The sequence below is a fragment of the Oncorhynchus masou genome, chromosome 17, assembly GCF_036934945.1.
Source record: "Oncorhynchus masou masou isolate Uvic2021 chromosome 17, UVic_Omas_1.1, whole genome shotgun sequence".
NCBI classification, from domain to species: Eukaryota; Metazoa; Chordata; class Actinopteri; order Salmoniformes; family Salmonidae; genus Oncorhynchus; species Oncorhynchus masou.
The window spans coordinates 14,640,537-14,665,130 of record NC_088228.1 but is presented as its reverse complement, the minus strand read 5'-3'; the positions used below and the strand labels follow the sequence as shown (position 1 = coordinate 14,665,130).

The 24,594-nt window shown below is 45.1% G+C and overlaps 1 protein-coding gene across 1 annotated transcript; it reads right to left on the bottom strand.

The window, feature by feature from the left end:
• Positions 1–724: 724 nt before the first annotated feature.
• Positions 725–24,582, bottom strand: LOC135558566 (nucleoprotein TPR-like). The gene is given in 48 exon segments (XM_064992450.1): positions 725–995; positions 1,437–1,541; positions 1,664–1,770; positions 1,852–2,116; positions 2,263–2,369; positions 2,525–2,616; positions 2,828–2,899; positions 3,054–3,088; positions 3,091–3,294; positions 3,533–3,746; positions 3,980–4,180; positions 4,286–4,776; positions 4,899–5,098; positions 5,222–5,298; positions 5,457–5,650; positions 5,802–6,456; positions 7,550–7,723; positions 7,891–8,080; positions 8,499–8,629; positions 9,164–9,295; positions 10,116–10,253; positions 10,356–10,503; positions 10,812–11,008; positions 11,208–11,411; positions 11,598–11,714; positions 11,892–12,032; positions 12,216–12,409; positions 12,560–12,770; positions 13,512–13,652; positions 13,925–14,059; positions 14,191–14,353; positions 14,609–14,757; positions 15,544–15,680; positions 15,948–16,111; positions 16,258–16,475; positions 16,856–16,963; positions 17,291–17,488; positions 20,878–20,972; positions 21,163–21,294; positions 21,509–21,596; positions 21,792–21,872; positions 21,954–22,046; positions 22,285–22,449; positions 22,647–22,750; positions 22,859–22,946; positions 23,066–23,133; positions 23,245–23,349; positions 24,361–24,582. Coding segments are annotated over 48 exon segments (7,638 nt in total). The 5' UTR covers positions 24,512–24,582; the 3' UTR covers positions 725–936.
• Positions 24,583–24,594: the final 12 nt, after the last annotated feature.

Sequence of the window (24,594 nt, the reverse complement as noted above, 5' to 3'; positions counted from 1 at the left end):
GTCGCAGAGCAGAGGTGCGTCTGGGAGTAGAGATTAACATCAAGCTGTCTCTGAAATGCTTCCCCTCCTCAGTGTCCCCAGCACCAAGAAGGCCGACAAATACTTCCTCTTTCCTGGACCCAAGTCTTATCAGCTGTACAATACCTCAGTTGTATCATGGAAATGGGGTTACTGCAGTTCAAAAGACAGACGTAATCTATCATTACGCCGATGCTGCGTTTGACACAGTTTGCAAAACATTAAGAACACCTGCACTTTCCATGACCGACTGCCCAGGTTGAAAAGCTATGGTCACTTGTTAAACACACTTCAATGTTTATGAAGGAGAGGAGACAGGTTAAAGAAAAATGTGTAAGCCTTGAGACGGTGAATGGGCAAGATAAGAGATTTAAGTGCCTTTGAACCACAAGCGGCAGTTGGCACATTAATTGGAGAGGACGGGCTCACAGTAATGGCTGGAATGGAATCAAACATGTTTTGACTTGGAGAGAAACAGAATACGCAATGTGTAAATGACCGGTCACTTGGGATAAAAACTAATACTAAACAGTTACTGTTGGAAAGGTAGTTATTTATAATCTATATAGTAACATGAACTCTAATCCAACATCAAGATATCTGGTGACCTGCCTGCTCTGGCCAAACCAGACAACCCTGATCCCCGCCAGAACTCCATCAAGTGCCTCGAGCCACCCTATGGATGGACCATCGACAACGCACGACAAACATTTTATTTCTCTGTTTATTAGCAAAAACAAAAGCAATGGAACAATCACTTCTTGAAACAAATACAAAACAAAAATGTACGCTTTTAAAGCACATGGTATCCACTGACAAAGTTAGGGAAGAAAAGTCAATCACAAATTAGTTGGATTTTTTAAGTAGACCAAGACACTATGATTGACAGTTGGGATGGAGCAGTGCATGATGGCATCATTAGCGGGGTAGGTTTCCTCTACCGAAGGGGCCTCTTCCTGCTCGAAGGAAGCCCATACCTTGAATGGAGGAGGAGAAAAGAGTCAAGTTCCATCTTACCCATCATTCAAAATGGCCACTTCATGACACTTGTAACTGTTGTGCTGCTTTAGATTGTTTTGATGTGTGTTGAAATAATTACCTCTAAACTGTCAGTGCTAAGTTCAAACATAAGATAGATCAAGTTAAAACCATACCTGGGGGGCTTAAGTATCTCTCGCATGACAGCAACCATACTTGCAGCACATGTACTCCAACATGCCAAACAAAAAGTCTACAATGTGTGCTTTATGTCACCTACTTTCACTTGCTTATCAAACTAATTTAAAAAAAATCTACTTTGTCGTGTGCTGCATTTCTACTCTATTAGGTAAAAGTATGGTAGCAAAGCTACTGCTTTAGTTGTTCTGGGTTAAAAGTGGCCTTCAAGACTTAAACATTCAATGTAGATGAAAGCTCACCTCCTCTGCGGATGAGCGCCCTGCCCCTGTTGGCTGTTCTCATGGGCAGAGAGTGCTGGGCCAAGGGGCGGCCGGAGGGCTTGGGCTGCACACTACTGCTGGCGTCTGAAGAGAGAAGGAGCAAAAGAATTAGAGAAGAGACAAAGAGGTTGTAAGCAGGGATGAGAGAAGGTTGAGGTGTGAGAGAACAAGCAAGAGAGACGTGAGAGAGGGAAAGCTGTACTGACCGGCAGAGCTGGAGGTGGGCTCCTGGCTTGTGGAGGGCAGACTAGCATCGTCTGACGGCTGGGCAGAGTCCATCTCAGCCTGGCTATCCATGGACGCTTCACCACTCCTACTAATAGGATTGAAAAGTGTGTATGAGCAACACACACACACACACACACCCCATCCCCACAACAACCCCTGTTCTCACCCTTCACTATCTGCCTCCATGAACACCTCGTCACCGTCATCTCCTGGGATGGCCTCGCCGCCGGGGACTGCCAGCCCGTGGTGGCTCGTGGATGTCGTCACCATGGGAACAGACTGGGATGCCATGTCCTGGGCATCAGAGGGGTGGGACTCATTGAAGAGCGTCACTGGGGCAGCAACCTGCAGGGGCGTGGTGGGAACACTCCTCCCTCCAGACTCCTCGTCGTGAGCGGCCAGGAACAGTGGACTCTCGTACATCCCCAGACCTACAGACACAAACACAGAGGTCAGGGGGTTGAAGCGGACACTCATTACAATGACATATCAATTTCATGACATATATTGTATCTGTAGAAGAAAAAGACAGTACAGAGCAGCATATTCACTCAGTGCTACTTGGTGGGTGTTGTACCTCCTTGTGAGGCAAGCTGTCCGAGGTCAGAGTGGGACGAGCTGGCCTGAGGCATGTCTTCAGGAGGACCAAACCTGAACCTGGGAACTCCTGCTACCTGTGGAGAACTGAGACAGACACCAATAATAATATCAATGAAAAACCAATGGCCAAGAGACTGGGTCCAGTCAATAAATACCAAATCACAACATTAATTTAAGGGCCCATACGAGTAAGTGTGTGTGTGTGTGTGTGTGTGTGTGTGTGTGTGAGAGAGACTTACTGGATGGCCTCAGCAAAGCCATCAGTCCGGTGGGGCACTACCAGCGTGGGCGTACTGGGGACCATCCGGTCATCGTCATCAAAGAAGTGTTGCTGAGGGATGGAGAACAGAGATGGTGAGAAAGGACTAGAAAACTGTGCAAGACATGACTTGGTTAGGTTACATGGTCATTGAAATACACCTGGACCCAAATTATGCCTAGACCAAGAAGCATTTAGTCCAGGAATAAGCTTGGTAACACTAATCTGTGTCTGGGAAACCAAGCCTCAAAATATAGCCAGGCACCATTCCTTCCTGCCTTACCATGTTGCCTATCCCAGGCGTGAGCTGGGGTCCTCTGCCTACAGACTGCCGGCGGATTGGCGCAGACAGCCTCTGTGGGACAAACAACCACAAGGACACTAAACTAGACAAAATATTTTTGCACAGCTGACTCAGTACATAGTGAATATTGTATAATTGAACCCAGGAGCATGTTAGTACAGGTTACATCTGAATATCTGTATTTACGTCTGGATCAAAACCTTACCTGTGTGGGTGGAGGTCCCAGGCCCAGCTCAGGGCCGGGGGCTGGATGTAGAGGCGTGGGGGCAGGGGGTGTGGGGGTCGGCGGGGGACAGACTGGGGCAGGCGCAGGCTGGAGGAGGGGGAGAAGGGGGAGGTCGAGAAGGAGAAAGTGCTGGTAGTACTAGCGGTAGGCTGTAGTAGTTCTTTGGGGGGGTCGGACATGGCCATGGGGAAGGATTCGGTGGTACTGCTGCTCCCCTCACCTGGAAGCAGGGGAAGGGGTTAATGTCTCAGACTCTGATACGTCAGTCACTAAGTCACATCTACCTGAAGTTTCTATTTACTTCTACTTAATGATATTTACTGCATTAATTTTACTTTCAAAACACGACATCCATATTTGGAAGTCTCAATTGTCAGACAAAACTCCCTCAGTCATCAGTGTTTCAAATGCAAATTGGGGGACTTCCTAACAAATGTCGTACAAAAACACTCTCTCACCGCTTTGTGAGTCAGCCTGTTTCTGGGAGGTGGAGTCTATAGCTCCCATGCTCTCCTCGTTCTCCGAGGCAGGCTCCGAGGTCTCAGGGCCCGTCTCGTCTCCTTCAAACGGCTCGTTGGCGTCTCCGCTCCCCTCGTTGCTCTCCTCTCTTCCCATCCCCTGGTCCTCGTCATCATCATCATCATCCTTCTCTTCCTCCACCTCTTCCTCATACTGGGAAAATACAAACATCTCTTGAATAATCAAATGTATTTAAAGATTGTATACATTAGCAATTGTCAGTGCTTTTACAGAGAGAAAATAATCTAGCGTGAAATGCACTTCTAGCGTGAAATGCACACCTTACTTCGAATTAAACACCTAAATGGAGCGCAACAGATCAGATTCTGCAAACATTCATAAAACACTGAATATATTTTAACGTCAACATATACTGAAACCCTCACCTGCTCTGCCTCTTCCTCCTCTTCTTCTCGACTGGAGCTGTCTGTGTCGATGATGATGACGTCAGGCTGACGCTCTTCGCTGGAGTCCTGGGTGTCAGAGGGTTGGGGGGTCACCTGGTGGTCTGAGGGGACAGACTGGGACACCCCGTCATCCTCTTCCTCTACCTCTCCCAGTACAGGAAAGGACACGTCTGGTAGTTCCTACCACACACAGATAGGGTTTTGCAATAACACTCATGTGATGATGAATGCATGCACCTGTACACGTACAGGGCCTGGTACACACTCCTATGTCTTAAGGTTTACCTGGCTGCCATCTGGAGTCTCCTGGTTCTCCCCTGACCCCTCAGCCTCTCCATCAGTGCCCTCTTCATTCTCCTCTTCCAGTCCCACTCTCTGGATGATACGGAGCTTCTTGGGGATGGGTGGTTCGTCTGGGTTCTCCAGGGCCATGTCGGCGCTCTCTGCCCGAGCCTCCAGCTCCACCTCGCGGGCACGCTTTGGCCCAGCAGAGCCCCCTGTAGCAATAGCGGAGCCAAATACGGCCGTAGAAGTGGAGGGCCTCTCCACTTGACCACTAGGGCCCGCCTCTGTCTCATGACTGGCCAGCTCAGCGGTGGGCGGGGCCTGCTGTTGCTGGGTTGGCTGGACGAAGGCGGTGGCCTGGCTGCTGATTGGCTGAAACTGAGAGTGCGTGATGTTCTGGACGCTAGGGCTGGTGGAGCGGACTGAGCCGCTGGTGCTGCCGAACACAGACACGTGTTCCACGGGGGTTCCACCCTCAGAGGACTGCAGCACTGTGGGGGTTAACACACACAGGGGATAACAAGGTCAGGTCAAAAGTCGCCCATCCACAGCTGCCCTGGGGGACAGTCGACCATCTAATGCCAATCCTATAATACAGAGCCACTTCTCTCACCTTCCTGGCTTTCAGACTGTGTATGGGGCATGACAGTGGCCGTGGGGGTGGGCATGGTTATGGGCACCATGGGTCGGATGCTGGCCCTGGGGGTGGACTTGTTCCCGGGGATGGGGGAAGGTTTACTGGGGGCACCGCCCGACACCGTGGTGGGTTTGATGTTGGCAGTGGGGGGCTGCTCTGAAGAGCCAGAAGAACCACTGTTTGGTAAGAAATGGGAGACAAGACACAGACGTGGTGTTAAGAGTTGGGGGATGTATCAGTTACTTTAGATTTTAAACCAGTATTTATTTTCAGTGTGCATGATTCAGACATATTTCTACCTTCCCCTGTCTGCAGCTTGGGAAGTCCTCTGGTTGATCTGCCTCTGATCTGGAGCTCTCTGCTGCTGCTCCTGGGTCTGGAAGAAGAAAGTGTCCATCGCAAATAATTGAATTGGAATTTCAATTCATCTCCTGGATTGACTGAATTTAAAATGTAATTTATCCCAAATCAAGCGTACAGTACTCTGTACAGTACGTATGGGTGCATGCAGATGATTGTGTGCAGTGCCTGTACCTTATTTTTCCCCTGGTCCTGGGACTCGTCTCTCTGAGGTTGTTCGTCACGGTGGTCTCGGAGCTCCCTGATCTCTCGGTCCTGTCGGTGCAGACGGCCCTCATACTGGGACTTGATAGCACTCAGACGCACCTCCTGCTCCTCCCGCTGCTGCTTCAGCTCCTCCACCTCCTTGGTCAGATGCTCCTTCGCAACTGGGACACACATAGAATACTTCCTTTGGAATCCGTGATGAGTACAAACCCCAGATAGTTCTCAGATCACTTAAATCATTTCTTTAAAATCGGGGCAAGAAACTAGATAATGTGCATAAACAAAACATAAACAGCTAGCTATGTGACTTACTGTTGAGTTGGTTGATCTTCTGCTTGGCGCCCATGAAGACCTTCTTGGTCTTCTCCTCCTTGTCGGCCATCTGTTGCCGTAGCGACTCCTCCTGAGCCGTCTTCTCCTGCAGCTCCTGTTTCAGCCGGGTCACTTCACCCTGGGTCCCCTGGGCCTGGGTAGACTGTTCCTGGAGCCGGGTGAGCTCCTGTTTCAGCCGGGTCACTTCACCTTGGGTCCCCTGGGCCTGGGTAGACTGTTCCTGGAGCCGGGTCAGCTCCTGTTTCAGCCGGGTCACTTCACCCTGGGTCCCCTGGGCCTGGGTAGACTGTTCCTGGAGCCGGGTCAGCTCCTGTTTCAGCCGGGTCACTTCACCTTGGGTCCCCTGGGCCTGGGTAGACTGTTCCTGGAGCCGGGTCAGTTCCTGTTTCAGCCGGGTCACTTCACCCTGATTCCCCTGGGCCTGGGTAGACTGTTCCTGGAGCCGGGTCAGCTCCTGTTTCAGCCGGGTCACTTCACCCTGGGTCCCCTGGGTAGACTGTTCCTGGAGGCGGGTCAGCTCCTGTTTCAGCCGGGTCACTTCACTCTGTGTTCCCTGGGCCTGTGTAGACTGTTCCTGGAGCCGGGTCAGCTCCTGTTTCAGCCGCCCCATCTCTGTGTTGCGCTCATTCATCGCCTGACAGGGTGATGGAGAACAATACTTTATTAATCCATACGGGATGGAAATGTGTCTCCTGCTATCATTAGAGGGGTTTGGGGGTCAACGGTTTGAGGTGGTTTGTAAAGCTGTATGGTGAAGGAAGTACAGTATAGGGAATAGATTGGTCCTCCAGAACAAGGGAACAGGATCATGGGTGGACAAAGAAGGTGGCAAACCTATTCAATCATGACCTTTCTCTGGAAAACATTTTTTTTAATGGAAATACAAATACAATCAAATCAAAGGTTAATTTCTAGTCAATAGCTAGGTTTCCATCCAAATTGTGACAGATAATCAGGCGAATATTTAAATAAATCTGCATAAAAACACCAGATTTTCCCACCAGTGGTGAGTTATCCATCAAACTGACTTGTTGGGGATAAAAGGCTATGTACATAATTTATTTTTCGGTCTATGGTTTTGTCACAAACTGTAGTGATAAATCGCTCAGTCTGGTTTCTCCTCATGCTCTCTAGGACAAGAATTTACTGATAGTGGACAGGGGGTTATATGATGAGATATGGATAAGAGCAAGACTATCTCAATTGATAATTGGCAGCCAAGCACCAATCATCAGGTCACAAGCGTTCAAATAACAGCCTACCCTCAATATTTAGCCTATTGGAAACATGCCTGATCACTGTGCACTTAACCACCAGCTGAAGTTCATAACTTATTTAATCTGCCTAGAAACTTTTCATGTTTTCCACATTGTGGTAGTTGGCCAATATCATTTGCTCCAAGTTTACTTCGATATGATGGTTATGTTAATATTTGCGCATGAATGCATTTCCACCACCATTTTGTGCATTATTCTTTATACAGACAAAAAGATCCCACCATGTCGACCGAACTAATAGTTTTTCGACATTTATGAAATTACACCGACATTTCCTGTCAGGACTTTTTTATGCGTCAGGTAATTCAACCGCATTAAATGGTTGGATGGAAACATGGTTTATGATATTGACAAGGTGCCAACACCAAATCTGCACAAAAGTAGACTTTTAGAAAAGCAGTTAAGCTCAGCATCTACAACACTGGCTCCATACACATACAGTATACCTACCTCCTGTATGTTTTTCAGTTGTCCCTCCAGGTCTTTGACCTTGGTCTCAGCCTGGCTGAGGGAGTCCTTCAGGCTCTGGATCTCTTGGGCAGAGGCCTGCTGGGCCTGTTGAGCCTGCTGCTGGGCCTGTTGCACCTCCTCCTGGGCTGGCTTGGCTGCTGCCTCCGCCACCAGCTACCAAAGGGGACAGGAGCAGAGTGTTGGAACGGAACAGAATTAACAGTCAGTAAAGTTCTGACTGGCCCCGGTCATTGTAGCTGTGGGTGCAAACATGTGCAGGTACAGTTTAAACATACATGATCAGCAAATGTACACACACAGGCATGCAAACACACACACACCTTGTCGTGCTGCACTTTGAGCTCCTCATACTGAGTCTTGTATCGTCGTCCGATTTTCTTGACCTGCGTGATGGTCTTGCACTTCTCCAGGATATCCAGGTGCTTCGCATCCCTCTCGGTGGTCACCTTCACCAGATTCTCCTTCAGGTTCTGCGCCTGGCTCTGGGCTGTGATAACCGACGCATGGGTCCTAATGGAGGACAGGGGTATGTACAGAGTCAAGTGTAGAGGAATGCGGATTAGAAAATAACCGAATAAAAATGATTTTGGACAATAATCTTGGGACAGTTTATATTTGAGCCTACTGTACTATTACATTTGGATTCAGTTTCTGAATTGGAAACAATGAATTGTCCCCAACCCTGGTGCACGTGTGTTTTATAATTCTACAACGATGCATAGAATCAGAGTGAGCGGCAAATTGCATGTCACAACATGACAGGTGTATTGTGTAGTAGTAGTAGTAAGACAATATAAATATAGGATAGCAAATTGGTAGTTGTAGTAATTTTGATAAGTGTATGTTATTGCCTTGTTTTTTATATCAACAAATATAAAGAATTGTACGTAAATTGTGATGAGTCTATTTCGAGTGAGTGCGTACTGACCTGGCCACTTCAGCCTTCAGTCTCCCAGTCTCCTCAGAGAGCTGCTGGATGCGTTTGAGGTGGGCCTCTCTCTCAGAGTGCAGCTTCTTGTTCTCCTCCTGGTCTGTGTCCTTCTGCTGGCTCACCAGTTGCTGAGGGACACACACACAAATTCACTTTGGAATGCCAGAGTGCGCTCTGGGCGTTTGCAAACTCAGAGCGTTGTCAGATTGTCCATTCGTAAATTCTCTGAGCATTCAGAGCGCACACTGGATGATCTGGCCGAAGAGTAGGGTTGATCTGACCTCACAATGGGAGTCAAGCACCCAAGCTAACTGGCTAACGTTGGCTAGCTACTTCAAGAATCAAATGAGAGAACAGCTCACTGACCATTTTACTCTCCCTAGCAGAGCTGATTAGGCTGTTTTCATGTTATTGGTGTTAGTGACTGCAACTGTCCTGCTTGCAACAATTGAATTACACTTATTTGCAGACGTTTAATGACACTGGCCATATTCAACGGGTGTTGTGTGTTGGAAAATGCATCAGTTATTCTGCGCTCTGGTACACTCAGACGAGAGTGCACTGAAATCAGAGTAGATAGCCAAAGTGAATTTATGAACAAACAGCACGTACACATATTGTACATCATCTCTCTCACACAAACATTGAAGTTGACCTCTGACCTGTGTGCGGGCCTTCCAGCGTTTGCTGTCCTCTTCCAACAGTTTCTTCTCAGCCTGCAGCATGCCATTCTTCTCGCTCAGCTCAGAGTTGGAGTCCTGCAGGGGAGTGATGTCCGCCTCCAGCTTACGTACCTGTAAGAAAACGGAGGTAATGGTAAACGCTCAATTCACATGAGAAAAAGAGCACTCTGTCAGTATATGTATAGAGACAAAGGTTCTTTGTGTAAAGCATCAAAGCAACGGAGTTCTACAGAACTATAAAAAATGTAATTCAGTCTCATCATACAGGTGATGCGTGTTCAAAAGGCAACAGACGGGCTCAGAAATCAACATTAGGATGCCTACTAAACATTTGGGAGAATTACTGCAGCTGACAAACATCTTTAGAAAGAAATCATGTAGCTAGTACCAATTATTAGTGATGCTTTTAACACTCATAGGGCCCAATAAAATCCATTCATGCGTTTTGCTTGATTCCGTTTGTTTTTCTAGGTTTGTTTTCATCTTCTGGTTTTTGTTCTCCAAATCACCCACAGCGACCATTGTATGGTATGCAGTGTTTCTGTAGCACTCATGTGATTGCAGAGTTAACAAAACAAATGGCCACTGGATTGATGTAAATAATCAGATATTCTGCCAGGTAGGCATAGGCTACTTTTGTAGTTAACATTTCATTGAGGTTAAGGAATGCTTTTCCCATCTACGAATTTACAGTCCTCATTAGCATCATCATTAATGGCTACACAAAATGTGTACCAAACGCACCGCACACAAACATGTCCATTCATGTTTCAGAAAGCTGCAAATTTAAAGCATTTTTTTATCAATTCAAAACTTTAGTTGATTTCCTAATAAGTTCAATACATGTTATAATATTGTTGAATTCCATTTAAATGTCTGGATTCCGTCCGTGTTTTCCACATCACTCAATAGAGTTTATAGTAGTCCTTACTTTCGCCTGGGTCTGGTTTAGCTCCTGTTCCAGTCGCTCCCTCTCCTCCTTCAGCATCTTGTTGGTCTCCACCAGCATGTTTAGGTTCTCCATCCTCTTCATTTTCTCATCGTGCTGGGCCATGGTCTTCGCTGTCAGCTGGGGGGCAGACAGCAGTCGGTTGAAATTAAAATATGAACCTTTAGCAGGCTGTAACAGAGGAAAGGATGCTCTGAAAGGTTAAGAACTTTCTAATTCTACCTGTAGTTTCTCTCTCTCAGCGTTGAGGCTCTCTTGTAGTTCCTTCAGCTCTCGGTCCTGGTGTTCAACCTGTTGTTTGTAGCGCAGTGTCTCAACCTCGGCCACCTCAAACTGTGTCTCTGCAATCTCCTTCTCACGACGCACAAACCTGCAGGAGGGAAAGGTCAGAGCAGGCTTAACAAACTGCTTGCTCGGTTTCCAGACACAGATTAAGCCCATTTTTAAGGTAGAATGGTGCTTTTTTGTTGTTGTCTAGAACTAGCTCAATCTGGTCTGGGAAACCATTTTGTAGTGTAAAAATGTATCAGTGTGATCTTTCAGTTTTACAATCAGGAAATTCAGGTGACCACAGATTCATATATAAATTATCCATGTTTAACACAGGTCAGCAATACAGGTATCAAGTATCTATAAAGGAATTGGCACAGTAAGCAAAGTCACATCCATATCTACTACCTGAGGATCTCCAGGATCTGTTCCTGGGACTTGCCCTCTTCGCTGAAGGACAGGTTGAGGCTGCTCTCCCTACTAGCCTGTTGCTGCTGCTGTACTGTGGCGGCCATTTTGGCTCCCAGGCTCTCCATCTGCTGGTGCAGCAGGCCATTCTGCTTCTGCAGCTCGTCTGCCCGCTTCTGCTGCTTGGACAGGTCCTCCTGGGGGAAGAGGGAAGCCAGGGTGTGAAGAACAATGTTTCCAGCTCATCACCTCAAGCAACTCAAGCAACTGATGGAACGGTAACCTGTAACATCCTGGCCAAATCTAATAGTTCTTTACCACATTGTCTGTCAAAAAGGTCCGCATTAATCTTTCAACAACGTTCACGGCACATCTCCCCCCCACCTCCTGACCAACCTTAAGTTTCTTCTCCAGCTGGTTCCAGTTGGTGCGAGCCTCCTGTAGCTGGGTGGTGGTCTGTTTGACCTTGTCCTCCAGCTGCTTCCTGCTCTGGTTCCCCTGCAGGCCTTGTTTCTTGACCGCCTGTAGCGCCTCCACATCAGCCGCATGCAGCATCAGCTCCCGCTCGTACTTGTTCTGGGCCTCCGCTGCCAGCTTGCCCTGTGCAGAGAGAGTCAAGTTTGACAAACCCATGCCTAGACACTGTCATACCAACAGTCTTTCTAGAGTTTTACCTCATTTATAACTAGAGGTGAGGCACAAAGGATCTGAAGCAAGCAACATCCAGGGCAGTTTGCCCTTAATTATCGACTGAGAACATGTAGCCTGACATAGCTGGAAGTCTACCTGCTGCAGGCTGTCCTGCATGGCCTTCTGTTCCTGGGTGATGGCTGCAGCCTTCCTCTCCTCCGCCTCCTGCAGCTCTGACTGCAAGTTTTTCATGGTCCTCTTCAGCTCATTCACCTGGGGAAAAAGGAGTGGGCATGAGCGGAGGATGACAGAGGAGAGCCTTGTTGGGCCCCCGACTAACATGTCAGCTCCAGACATCCAACATTAAGAGGGGTCAATACATTGCAACATTTAGTAACAGCTGTGGCTTCTGATGTTTTGAGAAAGTATTTGGTACAGTTGCCATCTTACCTGTTTCTCCACAATATCCATGGCCTTCCTCTTCTCCTCACGGAGCTCCTGTTTCTCCTTCTCAGCCTCCACCAGCTTCTTCTCCAGCCCACGCTGGAACTCCTGGGCCTCCTTTAGACGAGTCTCCACAGGAGAACGAGCCTGAGAGGTAGAGAGAGAGGAAGTTAGGCATCAAAGAAGTTACATCAAATTGGTGTTCAAAGTGAGTTTGAACTCCACTGGTAGTGCCGATTACTACAAGGATGGAAGATTGATAAGTCAAAGGGTCATTGTAGGATAATAAGTACTTGTATGCTTTTCTTGTGCTAATTCTCAACACATAACCTGTTTCTCTTTGCTGAGGGACTCCTCCAGGCTGAGCACCACGGTGCGGTACTGCTCCACGTTAGTGCTCGCGTTCTGCAGGCGCTCCTGCAGATCGCTGATCTGCTTCTCGGCCTGCTGCAGACGCCCGCGCACCTCCTCTAGTTCTGACTGGAGCTTGGCCTGGGCCTCCTGGGACTGGGTCTGAGATGGAGCTATAAACAAACACAGACAGAGAGTGACTGAAAATGCCAACAGTTCTGGTCCAATGCCACCATTTCCAATGCTTTTACACAATACATTGCAATGTCTCCTGTCAAACTCCCAGAGGACATCTGTATTTGCCCCTTTGGACAAAAGCCTACCTCTTAACGGTGCTCTGATGGGTGCCCGGGGGTTAGTCTGGCCCAGGCTCTGACCCTGGCCCAGACCTGAAACCTGGTTCTGGCTTTCAGCATGGCTGAGCTGTTGTTTCAGAAGGTTAGCCTGCTGCTCAGCATTCTTCAACAGCTCCTTGGTCTTCTGGTGCAGGGCACACTGGGCCTCTAGCTGCTTCTTGGCCTCCAGCAGTTGAGCCTGAGGGAGTATATTTAAATAAAAACTGGTGGAGGAAGGAAAGGGGGCCTAAAAGTGTCCTCATGCTCCCAGCCGAAAAAGTTAGTGCATATATTATGACAACATTGTGACGTTTTTCTTTGTTTTGGTCTTCGGCAAGGTTTTTTTGGGCTGTTCGTGCACACACACACACACACAAAAATGTCTGAAGGTAAGACGAAGTCTACCCCCCTTCGTCAGTGATTGGTCAACAGTAGGGATTCTTCACTGAAGTGCTTGTTGTCATTCAACGAGAAACAAATCATTTAGTTAGATATAAAATTGCTCGACTAAAATTGTGGCAAAAAAGTCATAATCAATGACAGATTTCTTGAGTCATCTTAGATTAATTCTGAATGTTGAGGAAGTGTATACTGGCTACGGCGTCTAAAGATGTACAAACAGTACTATTACTGCTTTTTTCTCGTTCTTTTAAGGGAGTTTGCGAGCTGAACAGAAGCATGCGGAATGCTTAAGTGATGTTATGGTAAAAGCCACAGAAGGTCTAATATTCTCATAGTCACGGGTATTCAACTCATACCCTACGAGAAGGGCAATTAAAGAGAAAAGGACAGAACGAAAGGGTTGGGGGAAGAAAGAGGGGATGAAAAAGTGACAGAGGAGATAAAGGAGACAGAAAAAAAAGACAACCAGTGTCAGAGAGCAAATCAGTAAGAAAGAGGAAAGGAAGTGAAGTAAGAAAAAGATTGAGTGTATACGAACGTCTTGGTTACGGCCCAGCATGTGCCTCTGCTCCACCTCCTCAGCCAGTTTCTTCTTAAACTGGGTGAGCTCTCTCTCCAGTCTCTCTATCTGGCTGTTCAGACGCTGCCTGGTCTCGGTCTCTGTACGCTCCATCGTCAGCTAGGAGACAAGAGTAAGGCAGGGATGTGATCGTCATTAAACATAGATCTTTTCTACACTCGAGTAGTGTGACTGGACTCTACGGCAAAGCTGCATTTGCAGTGATATCCCACAGGGCTAATGAAAGTAGGGTAAAGCCAAACCACAGATTTGTCCTTTGAGGCATTTTCAATTACTAGAGGACCACTGTGAGGAGTCTGTCAGGATATGCCTCAGTAAGGGTACAATGTGTTTGTGTAACTGGTTGACATATGTAAGAGCAGTGTGTGTACCTGGATGGACTTGAGGTTGGTGAGCAGGAGGTTCTGGTTGCGCTGCTCAGCCATCATGGCTTCCTTCTCCTGGTTCAGTCTGGACTCTGCTGACTTCAGCATGTCTCTCTCTTTCTTCATGTTCTCACCACGCACCTGATGGTGGGGGGGAAAGAAAGAAAAGAAAGGAGAAAGAAGAAATGGAGAGAGAGGGGAGAAGAGAAATGAATAAACATACCCCATCACAACTTAACTAACCCCGCCTGGGCCAACCTTGACCTCCTAACCTCTGCCAAGGCCAGCTTCTCATTGGCTGCCCGGAGATCCTGGGTCATGGTGTGGATGATCTGCTCATGTTTCTGAGCCGTGGCGGCCATCTTCTGGCTCTTATCATGCAGAGCAGCGATCTCCCGCCTATAGCCGTTTACATTCTCCTGCAGCATCTCGTATCTGACAGAGACCAAACATGGTTTGATTTACTTCAGCAGATGGACACTTCTGCCTCAAAAAATACATATGAGATGTGTTTGTTCAGAGCATTCGAAACGGGAAGCGGAAAATGATCAATAGCCAAAATGAAAAATGCAACAGAAATCAATTTTCTCAGAATTTTCTAAAATAATTCAGGTGAAGTATGAAAAAGCAATGCTGGACATATACCAAATCCAACAGCAATACTGATGTGTAACTTAAACAACAACTTACCTCTTGGAGGCAAACTCCAGCTGTGTGGAGAGCTTGGCCTTCTGGGAGCGGACCGCAGACAGCTGCTCCTGTAGCTTCTCGTTCTGCTCATTCAGCATCCTGTCGTTCACCGCCTTCTCATTCTTGTATGTGGTGAAGGAGTCGTTCAACTGGAAGGGGCAGAATTAAAAAAATATTTTTGACCGGGGTGTGTACCTAATACACTGGCCACTGAGTGGGAGTGTGCGATCGTTCCCTTTTGATCACAGAGTGTAAGTTAAATTGGTTTCCATCGTATTTTCAACTCCACGGATTGTTTTGTCGCAAACTGTGGCAATAAATCGCGAACTTGCTCAATCTGGTTTTGGCACATGCTCTCTAAACAGTTCACTGATAGTAGACAGGGTACGTTATATGATGAGATATGGATAAAAGGAATATAATTTATATTTGATAATTGGCAGCCAAACATTGATTATCATGTCACCAGCATTCAAATAATACTCTCAATATTTATTGTAAATTTGCATCAAGCTCACCACTGTCCATCACCACCATGAAGTTCATGATAATTTATTTAATCTGCCTATAAACTCCTAGTGGAAGTAACAATTATATCACGTGACTCCAAGTTTACTTCGATATGATGGTTATTACATCAAAATACAAAATATTTTGTAACAACTGATGAGTCCTCTCTTGCAGTGCCGAACTGCATGTGAACAGCAGTGACAGTGATCTACAAGTCATTTTGCATGCTGGACAACCCCAGGCAGTAACAGTAGCCTAGTCAAACTACACACTGTGCCCAGTTTCGCATGCTGACCAACGCGAGGTAAGTAAACAAATTCATAACATAGATGAGATACTATTCAATTTCCTTTGATTCAACAAATAATAAATTGAAGTGTCAATTTGAATGTTGTCTGACTACCTCTCCCTAGTATGCATCTGACCTGTTTGAGAGCAGCCTTGGCCTGGGTGGTCTGGGAAGACTCAGCAGCTGAAGCCCTCATGGGGGTGGACCTGGTGGGAGGGGGGAAGGAGGGCCGGCTGGGGGTGTACATCTGGGGGGTTGCCTCCTGTGTAGGGCCTGGGAATAAGAACATATATAATCCTGTCAGCATAACAAAGATCAATTAATTGATTTAAAGCTCCAAGGCCCAATAAATAAACATGCCCGTGTCCATGTATTGATTTGGTTGTGTGTGAAGGTAGGCTCAATGCATATATCTTTGTTGTGATTAGGGTTAGGTTGAGGGGTGGTTATACTGTGGTGGTTAAGGTTACATTTAAATTGATGAGTGTTTACAGCGCGTAGGTTAGGGTTAGGTTGTGAGATGGTTGCTGAGAAGTTCACCTTGTGGTGGGAGGTTGAAGCCGGTGCTCTGGGACAGCAGGATGCGGTACATGTCTCTCTGGCGGCCGTTGGAGTCAGCCAGCTGCTTTTGCTGGTTTCTCTGCTCCTTTATAATCTCCAGCTCCTTCTGGACCTTCTCTAGCTGCTGTTCCAGCTGGGTCACACTACATATACACAAGACAGGAGAAATAGAGTTTGTTTTCAGAAATAATGCATTTGTAAAAAAGCACTAATCAAATGAAATCTGACTGTGATACTATGGTCAAGGGTGAGGAAGTACAGTGTCAAGGGGTTGATAAACGTTCCCTACCGTGCAGAATTGGCCTCGGTCTGCTCTCTCTCCATCTTCTCCCCCAGCTCCCGGAGACGTGCCAGCATGCTCTGGTTTTGCCGCTGCAGCTCCTCCACACTGCGGAAGGAAACCTGGCGTGGGTTGATGATCTCAGAGCTGCTGCTCAGGTTCATCGTCTCCTCGCGGACCACCGGGTTGCCACGCGCCTCCTCCAGCTCCACTAGCAGGACGCGCACCTAGAGGGCCCGATGAAAAGGAGTAAAATCTATATGAGAGCAACTTATTAAAGGCAGTGGCTCCTATTCTTATTCCTGGAGGAGCTTCTCTTGATTTTGTTAAGGCAAGGAAAACCAAGACACTTTGATAGCCACCAAACTGTTAACTTCATATTTTAAGTTCCCCTATATTTCTGTTATTACAGTGCTATTACTCTGTTATTAGTGCACCTGGACAGGAGTCTCACTGTTGATGGACCTGGCCTGAGAGCAATGAACACAATGTATTGTGGAAATATGGTTTAGTAAACATTGATAAACTGGAACGTAGTTTAGTTCATTTTAAGTTAACAGTTATATTAATATGGTAATGGTAGACACTAAATGACACCATGGTATACCTGCTGGGACATGTCCTCCAGCTCTCTCTCAGAGTGCTGGTTGTCCTTCTCCAGGTTGGAGCAGCGCTTTTTGGCCTCATCTGTCTCTTTCTGCAGGCTGTGAATCTCCTGAAGATTTACAAGAGATCGAAATTGGTCAATCCAAGCCTCAACTCAGACATTAGCACTGATACATGCCTATATTTTTCTGTGTCGTATTCTCTCCCCTCTTCTATGTGATGTATCTGGGTTTTGTTCATGAGATGGAAGACATTTCAAAACTAAAATGAGCATTACTTATAAGTCTAGGTAGTCCACCCCTTTTTACTGTCTGGTTTCTTCAGTTTGGTGCCTAATGAACACAACCCAGCTTCTTCCTCTGACAATTTCTCTTTTCCCCTCCCCCACATATCGATCCTCACTCGTCATCTCACTCCCGCCATCTCTCCCGCTCACCGTCCTGGCCTGTTCCAGTTTGGCACAGAGGCTGTTCATGGACCTCTGCATGCTCTCATACTCCTCCCGCTGGCGCTTTAGGATGGGCGCCTTCGCCTCCACCTCCTGCACGATCTCGTCCAGCACGCGCGTCACACGCTGTTTCTCCTGCTTCTCTACGATCAACTGGTCCTGGATGTCCACGAATGCGTTGTACAGCTAAGAGAGCGGGATTGTTTTGTGTTTAAAAAAAAAGAAGATGTTAAGTCATGACTAAACATTTGCCATCAGAAAGTATTCATACCCCTTGACTTATTCCACATTTTATTGTGATATCGAATTCAAAAACAGATTAAATTACACACAAAAACCCACAATAACAAACTGAAAACATGTTTTTTAGAAATGTTTGCAAATGTATTGAAATTGAAATACAGAAATCTAATTTACATAAGTATTCACACCTCGTTGCTATGACACTCCAAATTGAGGTCTGGTGCATCCAATTTTTTTTTGAGGGGGGGGTCACTACATGGAACAGATAGTCCCCCACCAAACAAATCTATAGTAAGTCTGTTCTGAAATGTCCTAGAGGTCGACCGATTTTCAACGCCGATACCGGTTGGAGGACCAAAAAAAGCCGATACCGACTACGTCGGTCGATTTTTAAAAATATATATTTGTAATAATGACAATTACAACAATACCGAATTAACACTCATTTTAACTTAATATAATAGATAAAATCAATTTAGTCTCGAATAAAAAATTAAACATGTTCAATTTGGTTTAAATAATGCAAAAACAATGTGTTGAAGAAGTGCATTATGTGCCATGTAAAAAAGTGAACGTTTAAGTTCTTTGCTCAGAACATGAGAACATATGAAAGATGGTGGTTCCTTTTAACACGAGTCTTCAATATTCCCAGGTAAGAAGTTTTAGGTTGTAGTTATTATAGGACTCTCTCTATACCATTTGTATTTCATATACCTTTGACTATTGGATGTTCTAATAGGTAATTTAGTATTGCCAGCCTAATCTCGAGAGTTGATAGGCTTGAAGTCAAACAGTGCAATGCTTGAAGCAGTGTGAAGAGCTGCTGGCAAATGCAGGAAAGTGCTGTTTGAATGAATGCAGTCAGACTGCTCTTTCAAATCATAGACTTAATTATAATAGAATAACACACAGAAATACGAGCCTTAAGTCATTAATAATGGTCAAATACGGAAATTATTATTTTGAAAACAAGACGCTTATTCTTTCAGTGAAATACGGAACCGTTCCGTATTTCATCGAATGGGTGGCAACCCTAAGTCTAAATATTGCTGTTACATTGCACAACCGTCAATGTTATGTCAAAGATATCCCTCTAGTGGTGTGGGGGCTGTGCTTTGGCAAAGTGGGTGGGGTTATATCCTTCCTGTTTGGCCCTGTCCGGGGGTGTCCTCGGATGGGGCCACAGTGTCTCCTGACCCCTCCTGTCTCAGCCTCCAGTATTTATGCTGCAATAGTTTATGTGTCGGGGGGCTGGGGTCAGTTTGTTATATCTGAAGTACTTCTCTCCAATTCGGTGTCCTGTGTGAATCTAAGTGTGCGTTTTCTAATTCTCTCCTTCTCTCTCTCGGAGGACCTGAGCCCTAGGACCATGCCCCAGGACTACCTGACATGATGACTCCTTACTGTCCCCAGTCCACCTGGCCGTGCTGCTGCTCCAGTTTCAACTGTTCTGCCTTATTATTATTATTATTATTATTTGACCATGCTGGTCATTTATGAACATTTGAACATCTTGGCCATGTTCTGTTACAATCTCTACCCGGCACAGCCAGAAGAGGACTGGCCACCCCACATAGGAAGAAACCTAGAGAGGAACCAGGCTAAGTTTTGGCCTTTCTAGGGAGTTTTTCCTAACCACCGTGCTTCTACACCTGCATTGCTGGCTGTTTGGGGTTTTAGGCAGGGTTTCTATACAGCACTTTGAGATATCAGCTGATGTACGAATGGCTATATAAATAAATTTGATTTGATGACATAATTTCGTACAATTCTGGCAAATTAATTACAGTCTTTGTTAGGAAGAAATAGTCTTCACACAGTTCGCAACGAACAAGGTGGCCCAAACAGCTGCATATACCCTGACGCTGTTGCACAGAATGCAAGAGAAGTGACACAATTTCCGTAGTTAAAAGAAATTCATGTTAGCAGGCAATATTAACTAAATATGCAGGTTTAAAAATATATACTTGTGTATTGATTTTAAGAAAGGCGTCGATGTTTATGGTTAGGTACACATTGGTGCAACGACAGTGCTTTTTTCGCAAATGCTCTTGTTAAATCACCCGTTTGGCGAAGTAGGCTGCGATTCAATGATAAATCAACAGGCACCGAATCGATTATATGCAACGCAGGACAAGCTAGATAAACTAGTAATATCAACCATGTGTCGTTAACTAGTGATTATGTTAAGATTGATTGTTTTTTATAAAGATAGGTTTAATGCTAGCAAGCACCTTACCTTGGCTCCTTGATGCACTCGCATAACAGGTCTCCTCGTGGAGTGCAATGTAACCGTTGTCCAAAAATGATGATTATTGATTGTTATGTAAACTTGAAATGGGCACTAATTAATTGGCCATTCCGATTAATCGGTCGACCTCTAGTCTGTCCTATATCTGAGAGAGATAAGAAACATCTGGAAACACGCATTATTATTATTATTATTATTATTTTTATTTTTTTACATTAACCCCTTATTTTTTGACACAAAACAGTCTCCATATATACTTCCATTCATTTATTCAGCTGGTACTGGGGGACCTTCAGGCGGGTATTATGAGGCCTGTGGTCATGTACGTGAGAGTCTTCTTTCCATAGAGGGGTCATAATAGTTTTGCAGGCCAAACCGTATGGATGCTAGACGATTTCCTGTTAGCCAATCACCAACAAAGGGGCGTAGACTTTGGCTTGACTCCAGAAAAAAATGGAATCCAAAACGTCACAAAATGTCTTCATAATATATGCAGAAACTCTTACTACCCGTTTCATCTGGGAAGCACACGGACATCTTTAAACTGAGGCAAAGATTAACGTTCCAACAGGACAATGACCCCAAGCATTCAGCCAAAAACAACCCTGGCATGGTTTCAGAACAAGAATGTGAAGGTCCTTGAGTAGCTCAGTCAAAGCCTAGACTTGAATCCAATTGAAAATCTGTGGAACGACTTGACAGCGGTTCACCGTCGCTCCACATCTAATTTAAGAGCTTGAGAAAATCCCCAAATCCAGAAGTACCCCAGACGACAAATCTGTAATTGTCGCCAATGGTGCTTCTACAAAGTAAAGTAAATAAGATATATTTCTGTATTTCATTTTAAATAGGATTTGCTAAAATTTCTAAAAACATGTTTTCACTGTCATTATGGGGCATTGTGTGTAGATGGGTAATAAAAAAATATCTATTTAATCTATTATTAATTCAGACTAACACAACAAAATGTGGAATAAGTTAATGGGTATTATTCTTTTCTGAAGGCACTGTATCTTCGAGACTTTTGGACACTTAATTTAATTTCAATGCTTCATCACAATGTTAAAACATGTAATTTTACCTCCATGAACGTCATTCCAGGCTTGACAATCTTGGCCACAGCAGCTGCGGTCGGACACATGGAGTCCAACTCTTCCTCTGTGAGCACTGGCATGCCTGAGGAAATAAACAAGCATGCAATTTTAAAAACAATAACGCAACACCTTGACACCTTGTCTTGCAGTATGAGATAATATCTCAAATAAGCTATTTCAAGTGAATATAGGACTGAGTCCAAGATCAACAGATTCAGATTGTAGCTAAAGGAAAATTCTAGACAATACAGATATACAGTACTGTCCCATACTTCTTTTCTTATCTGAGGCACGCAGGTTGGCGTTCTCAAGCTCCATCTTCTTAAACTTCTCCTTCAGCTCAGCCTCCTGTTTGCTCTTTGACCCCTCCATGTCTGCCAGCTTCTTCTCCATGTTCTGTCTCGCTGTTGGAAGGAAGAGCCGTGACATAATTAGGAAAAAAATGTATAAACATTTTTATACATTTTTCAATTCGATTTCAGCCAAACCAAAGTGTTACTTTTTCCTATAACATTTGGGTCTTTTCAAAATGTGCTATTATTTAGATTGATACAATCTATGGTTGATAACAACCATTAGGAATTGGAAACAATAGAGTGAACGCATTGTGTATCTCACCATCACCAGCCTCCTTCACCAGCTTGTGCAGCTCCTCCACGGCCCTGTTCAACTCCTCGTTCTTGGACTCTGCATCTGACGCTGACCCCTAAAGAAACCACATAGAAGAACGGACCATTAGCAAGCTACCACCGCACTGCTATGAATGCCTTATATGCCTAAATGTTCACACTAAATATTGTACATAATGCAAAACAGTGCTAAAATATACCTCTGCATACTAAAGAAACAGTGCTCATACATATTCCAACATAGTACATTAGATGAATAGTCAGATAATTACCTTGTACAAGTTGGAGAGCTTGATGTGGGCATTCTGTTCATTGCGGTACTTCTCCTCCATGGTGCTATAATGGTCTTTAGCCTACAATACATAGATGTATTGATAACAGTATAGTTCCTTATCAATAATCCCATTTATAAATCAGTTGAATTTACACCAAACCTCTTTCAGTTTTGTCATCAGGTCCTCCACTCGCTTCTGCAGGTTCTCACTGCTCTTCTTCAGATTGGTGACTTGGGTTTGAAGTCTTGTGACCTTGAGAGAGGGTGGAAGCCACAGGGTGTAAGGACAGACTGCTCTATGGTCACAACATTCATACCAAAGAAATGTAATGCTCGCCACATCATTATTGCTAAGAGTTATATTGACATTTTCTATGTCTATTGCTTTGTATACGAGATCATACAATTACAGAACAGCCTGGTGAAATTGAAGCATATATGATATATTTGCACAAGAAGTCATAAAACCAGTGGGCCTTATGGTACAGTACCTCATCCTTCTTGCACTCAAAGCTGCACTTGAGCTCCAGGATCTCCTTGCCCTTGTCCCTGGAGACTGATAGCAGCTCCTCTGTCTTGGTCTTCAGTTCAGAGTTCAGCCACGTGTTCTGATTCTGCAGTAGCTCCTTCTCCTGCTCCATACGTTTCTCACGGTGCTGCAAATACAATGTGTGAAATTGTTAAGCAATCATTGTATTCAATACAATATAGGGATGATCAGACAGGTGCATTCTCAGAGACACCCCATCTCAATCTGCTTCTCAAAGTGCTTGAGATACAACCTTGTTATGTTGGCAATGTAGTTAATATAAAGTAAAGGGCTAGCATGCTCTGAGGCTCTGGAATTTTTCACCTGAATGGAGACCTCAGAAGATTGGATCTCATCCAGTTTGAGCTGTAGATCTATTTTGGCTGTGTTGGTCTCCACCAGCTTGTCATTGAGCCGCTTGACATCCTCTGCGGAAAACAAATTAACACACTTATCATATGGAACAATAGCAGGTAGTAAGACAAACAAATAATTTACAATGAGGACAACTTGCATGTGCCGAGTCCGTGTCTTACCGGTGAGATTTTCCACATCTTGAGTTCTCTTTTCAAGCAGACGAGCCAGTTCCCGCCTTTCGGCCTCAATCTCATATTTGGCTTTGCTCTGAGATAGAGTTATGATATATGTTAACGCTCATGCCCTTCCATTCCCTGAAGTTTGATGAAAAAGCTTTCTGCATGCATAATGGTCATGTGGACAAAGAAAGATATGCATATTCTCACCGGCTGCTGTGATTCCTTCTCCTCTGACGATTCCACATCCACACCTTTCAGATTGTTCAGCTCTTCGACTACAGAGAAAGAGAATATAACACTTAACCTTCAATCTAATCTTCTGGACTTGGACTGTGTGACAGGTGGAATGTCAACATTGGTAGTGTGGAAAACAACAGACTACTTACTGAGTTTGGTATTCTCCTCTTTGAGAGTCTGGTAATTCCGGGTGTGAGACACAATCTGCTCCTGACTCTCTGCCAATCTCTTCTCAACGTCAAAGTATTGCTGCTCTATATATGTAGTAAGGCATGGGGGTTATGTCACACATGGGCAGGCGATAGGCTAGCTCTCAAACACGTTAAGAAATGTCAATCATCATCGCTTGCAATATGGCTTTCGTAGCATATGGCCCTTATCCTTCATCAGCAAGAAATAATCCTTATACACTTACTGTAGCATTCTTGCACAGATCCATACAGCTATGGGTGCCTCCAGCCGACGAAACTATACTTCAGCTAAACTTCCCGAGTTAGTTTACACACAGGCGTTCGAAGCATGCAATATAGCAATTTAGCAAAGGTGGTCGCCTCTTGACTGGGCGGCTTGTGGGAACACTAACCAGCTCTGGGTATCAATTTAACTTTATTTTATTATTTCTCGCTGATATTAAAAAGGTCATTATGTTTCCTAAACCGTACCACAAGCGATGCGTGGTCAGATTGAGATTGAGCGTCAGGGCTCTTAACAAAACTCCCCCGTACAGAAAACGCCTTCGTCCAATTAATCTTATGTTATGGAAAATTGTCATGAGCAAGGGCCAGCGATACAATGTAGGTACAACACATTGACATGGGGGGCAATAATATGATGTAGGTAGCTGGTGTGTCTAACGCTAGTCTTCTAGACAAGAATGAGTAACACTGGAAATATGAATGAGAAACGTGTAAGAGCCAGAATTTGAGGACGTACATGGAATAAAACGTGATCAGTTTAGTCACCCCTTCCTAGAAGGTAGCGGCAGCGAGCTTAACTAATTAGCAAACTCACTTCACTTAAAACGCACTTGCAAAACAATCATTATACTCAACCAGCTAACGTTCACGTTACAGTACAGGGCCTGTACTACTACCACCATCTCAGGCTATAACGTTACTGCTGTGGTAGCTAATAAATACGGCCAGCTTCATAGATTATTAGCTAACTAGTAACGTAAAATATAACCAACCAGCAGCTAAAGTTATATTGGTTGACATAACTAGCGAACTAAAGCTAGCTAACCGACTAGCCAATGCTCCACTTACCACAGTCCGCTTTGAAACGCTCGTGCTGCGTTTTGAGGGATTCGATTTCATTCTTCTGGTCAGTAAGGAACTTTTCTAATTTGTTTTGAGCAGCTTTGGGGAGTTTATTAAGCTCTGTACGCTCCAAAACTTGAAGCAGAACTGCCGCCATATCCCAACCAGTCCGAAACAGCGCAAAGCAACTTCGTTGGGATAGCAATCAGAAGAAAAAAATGACCTCGAGTAGCATAACAC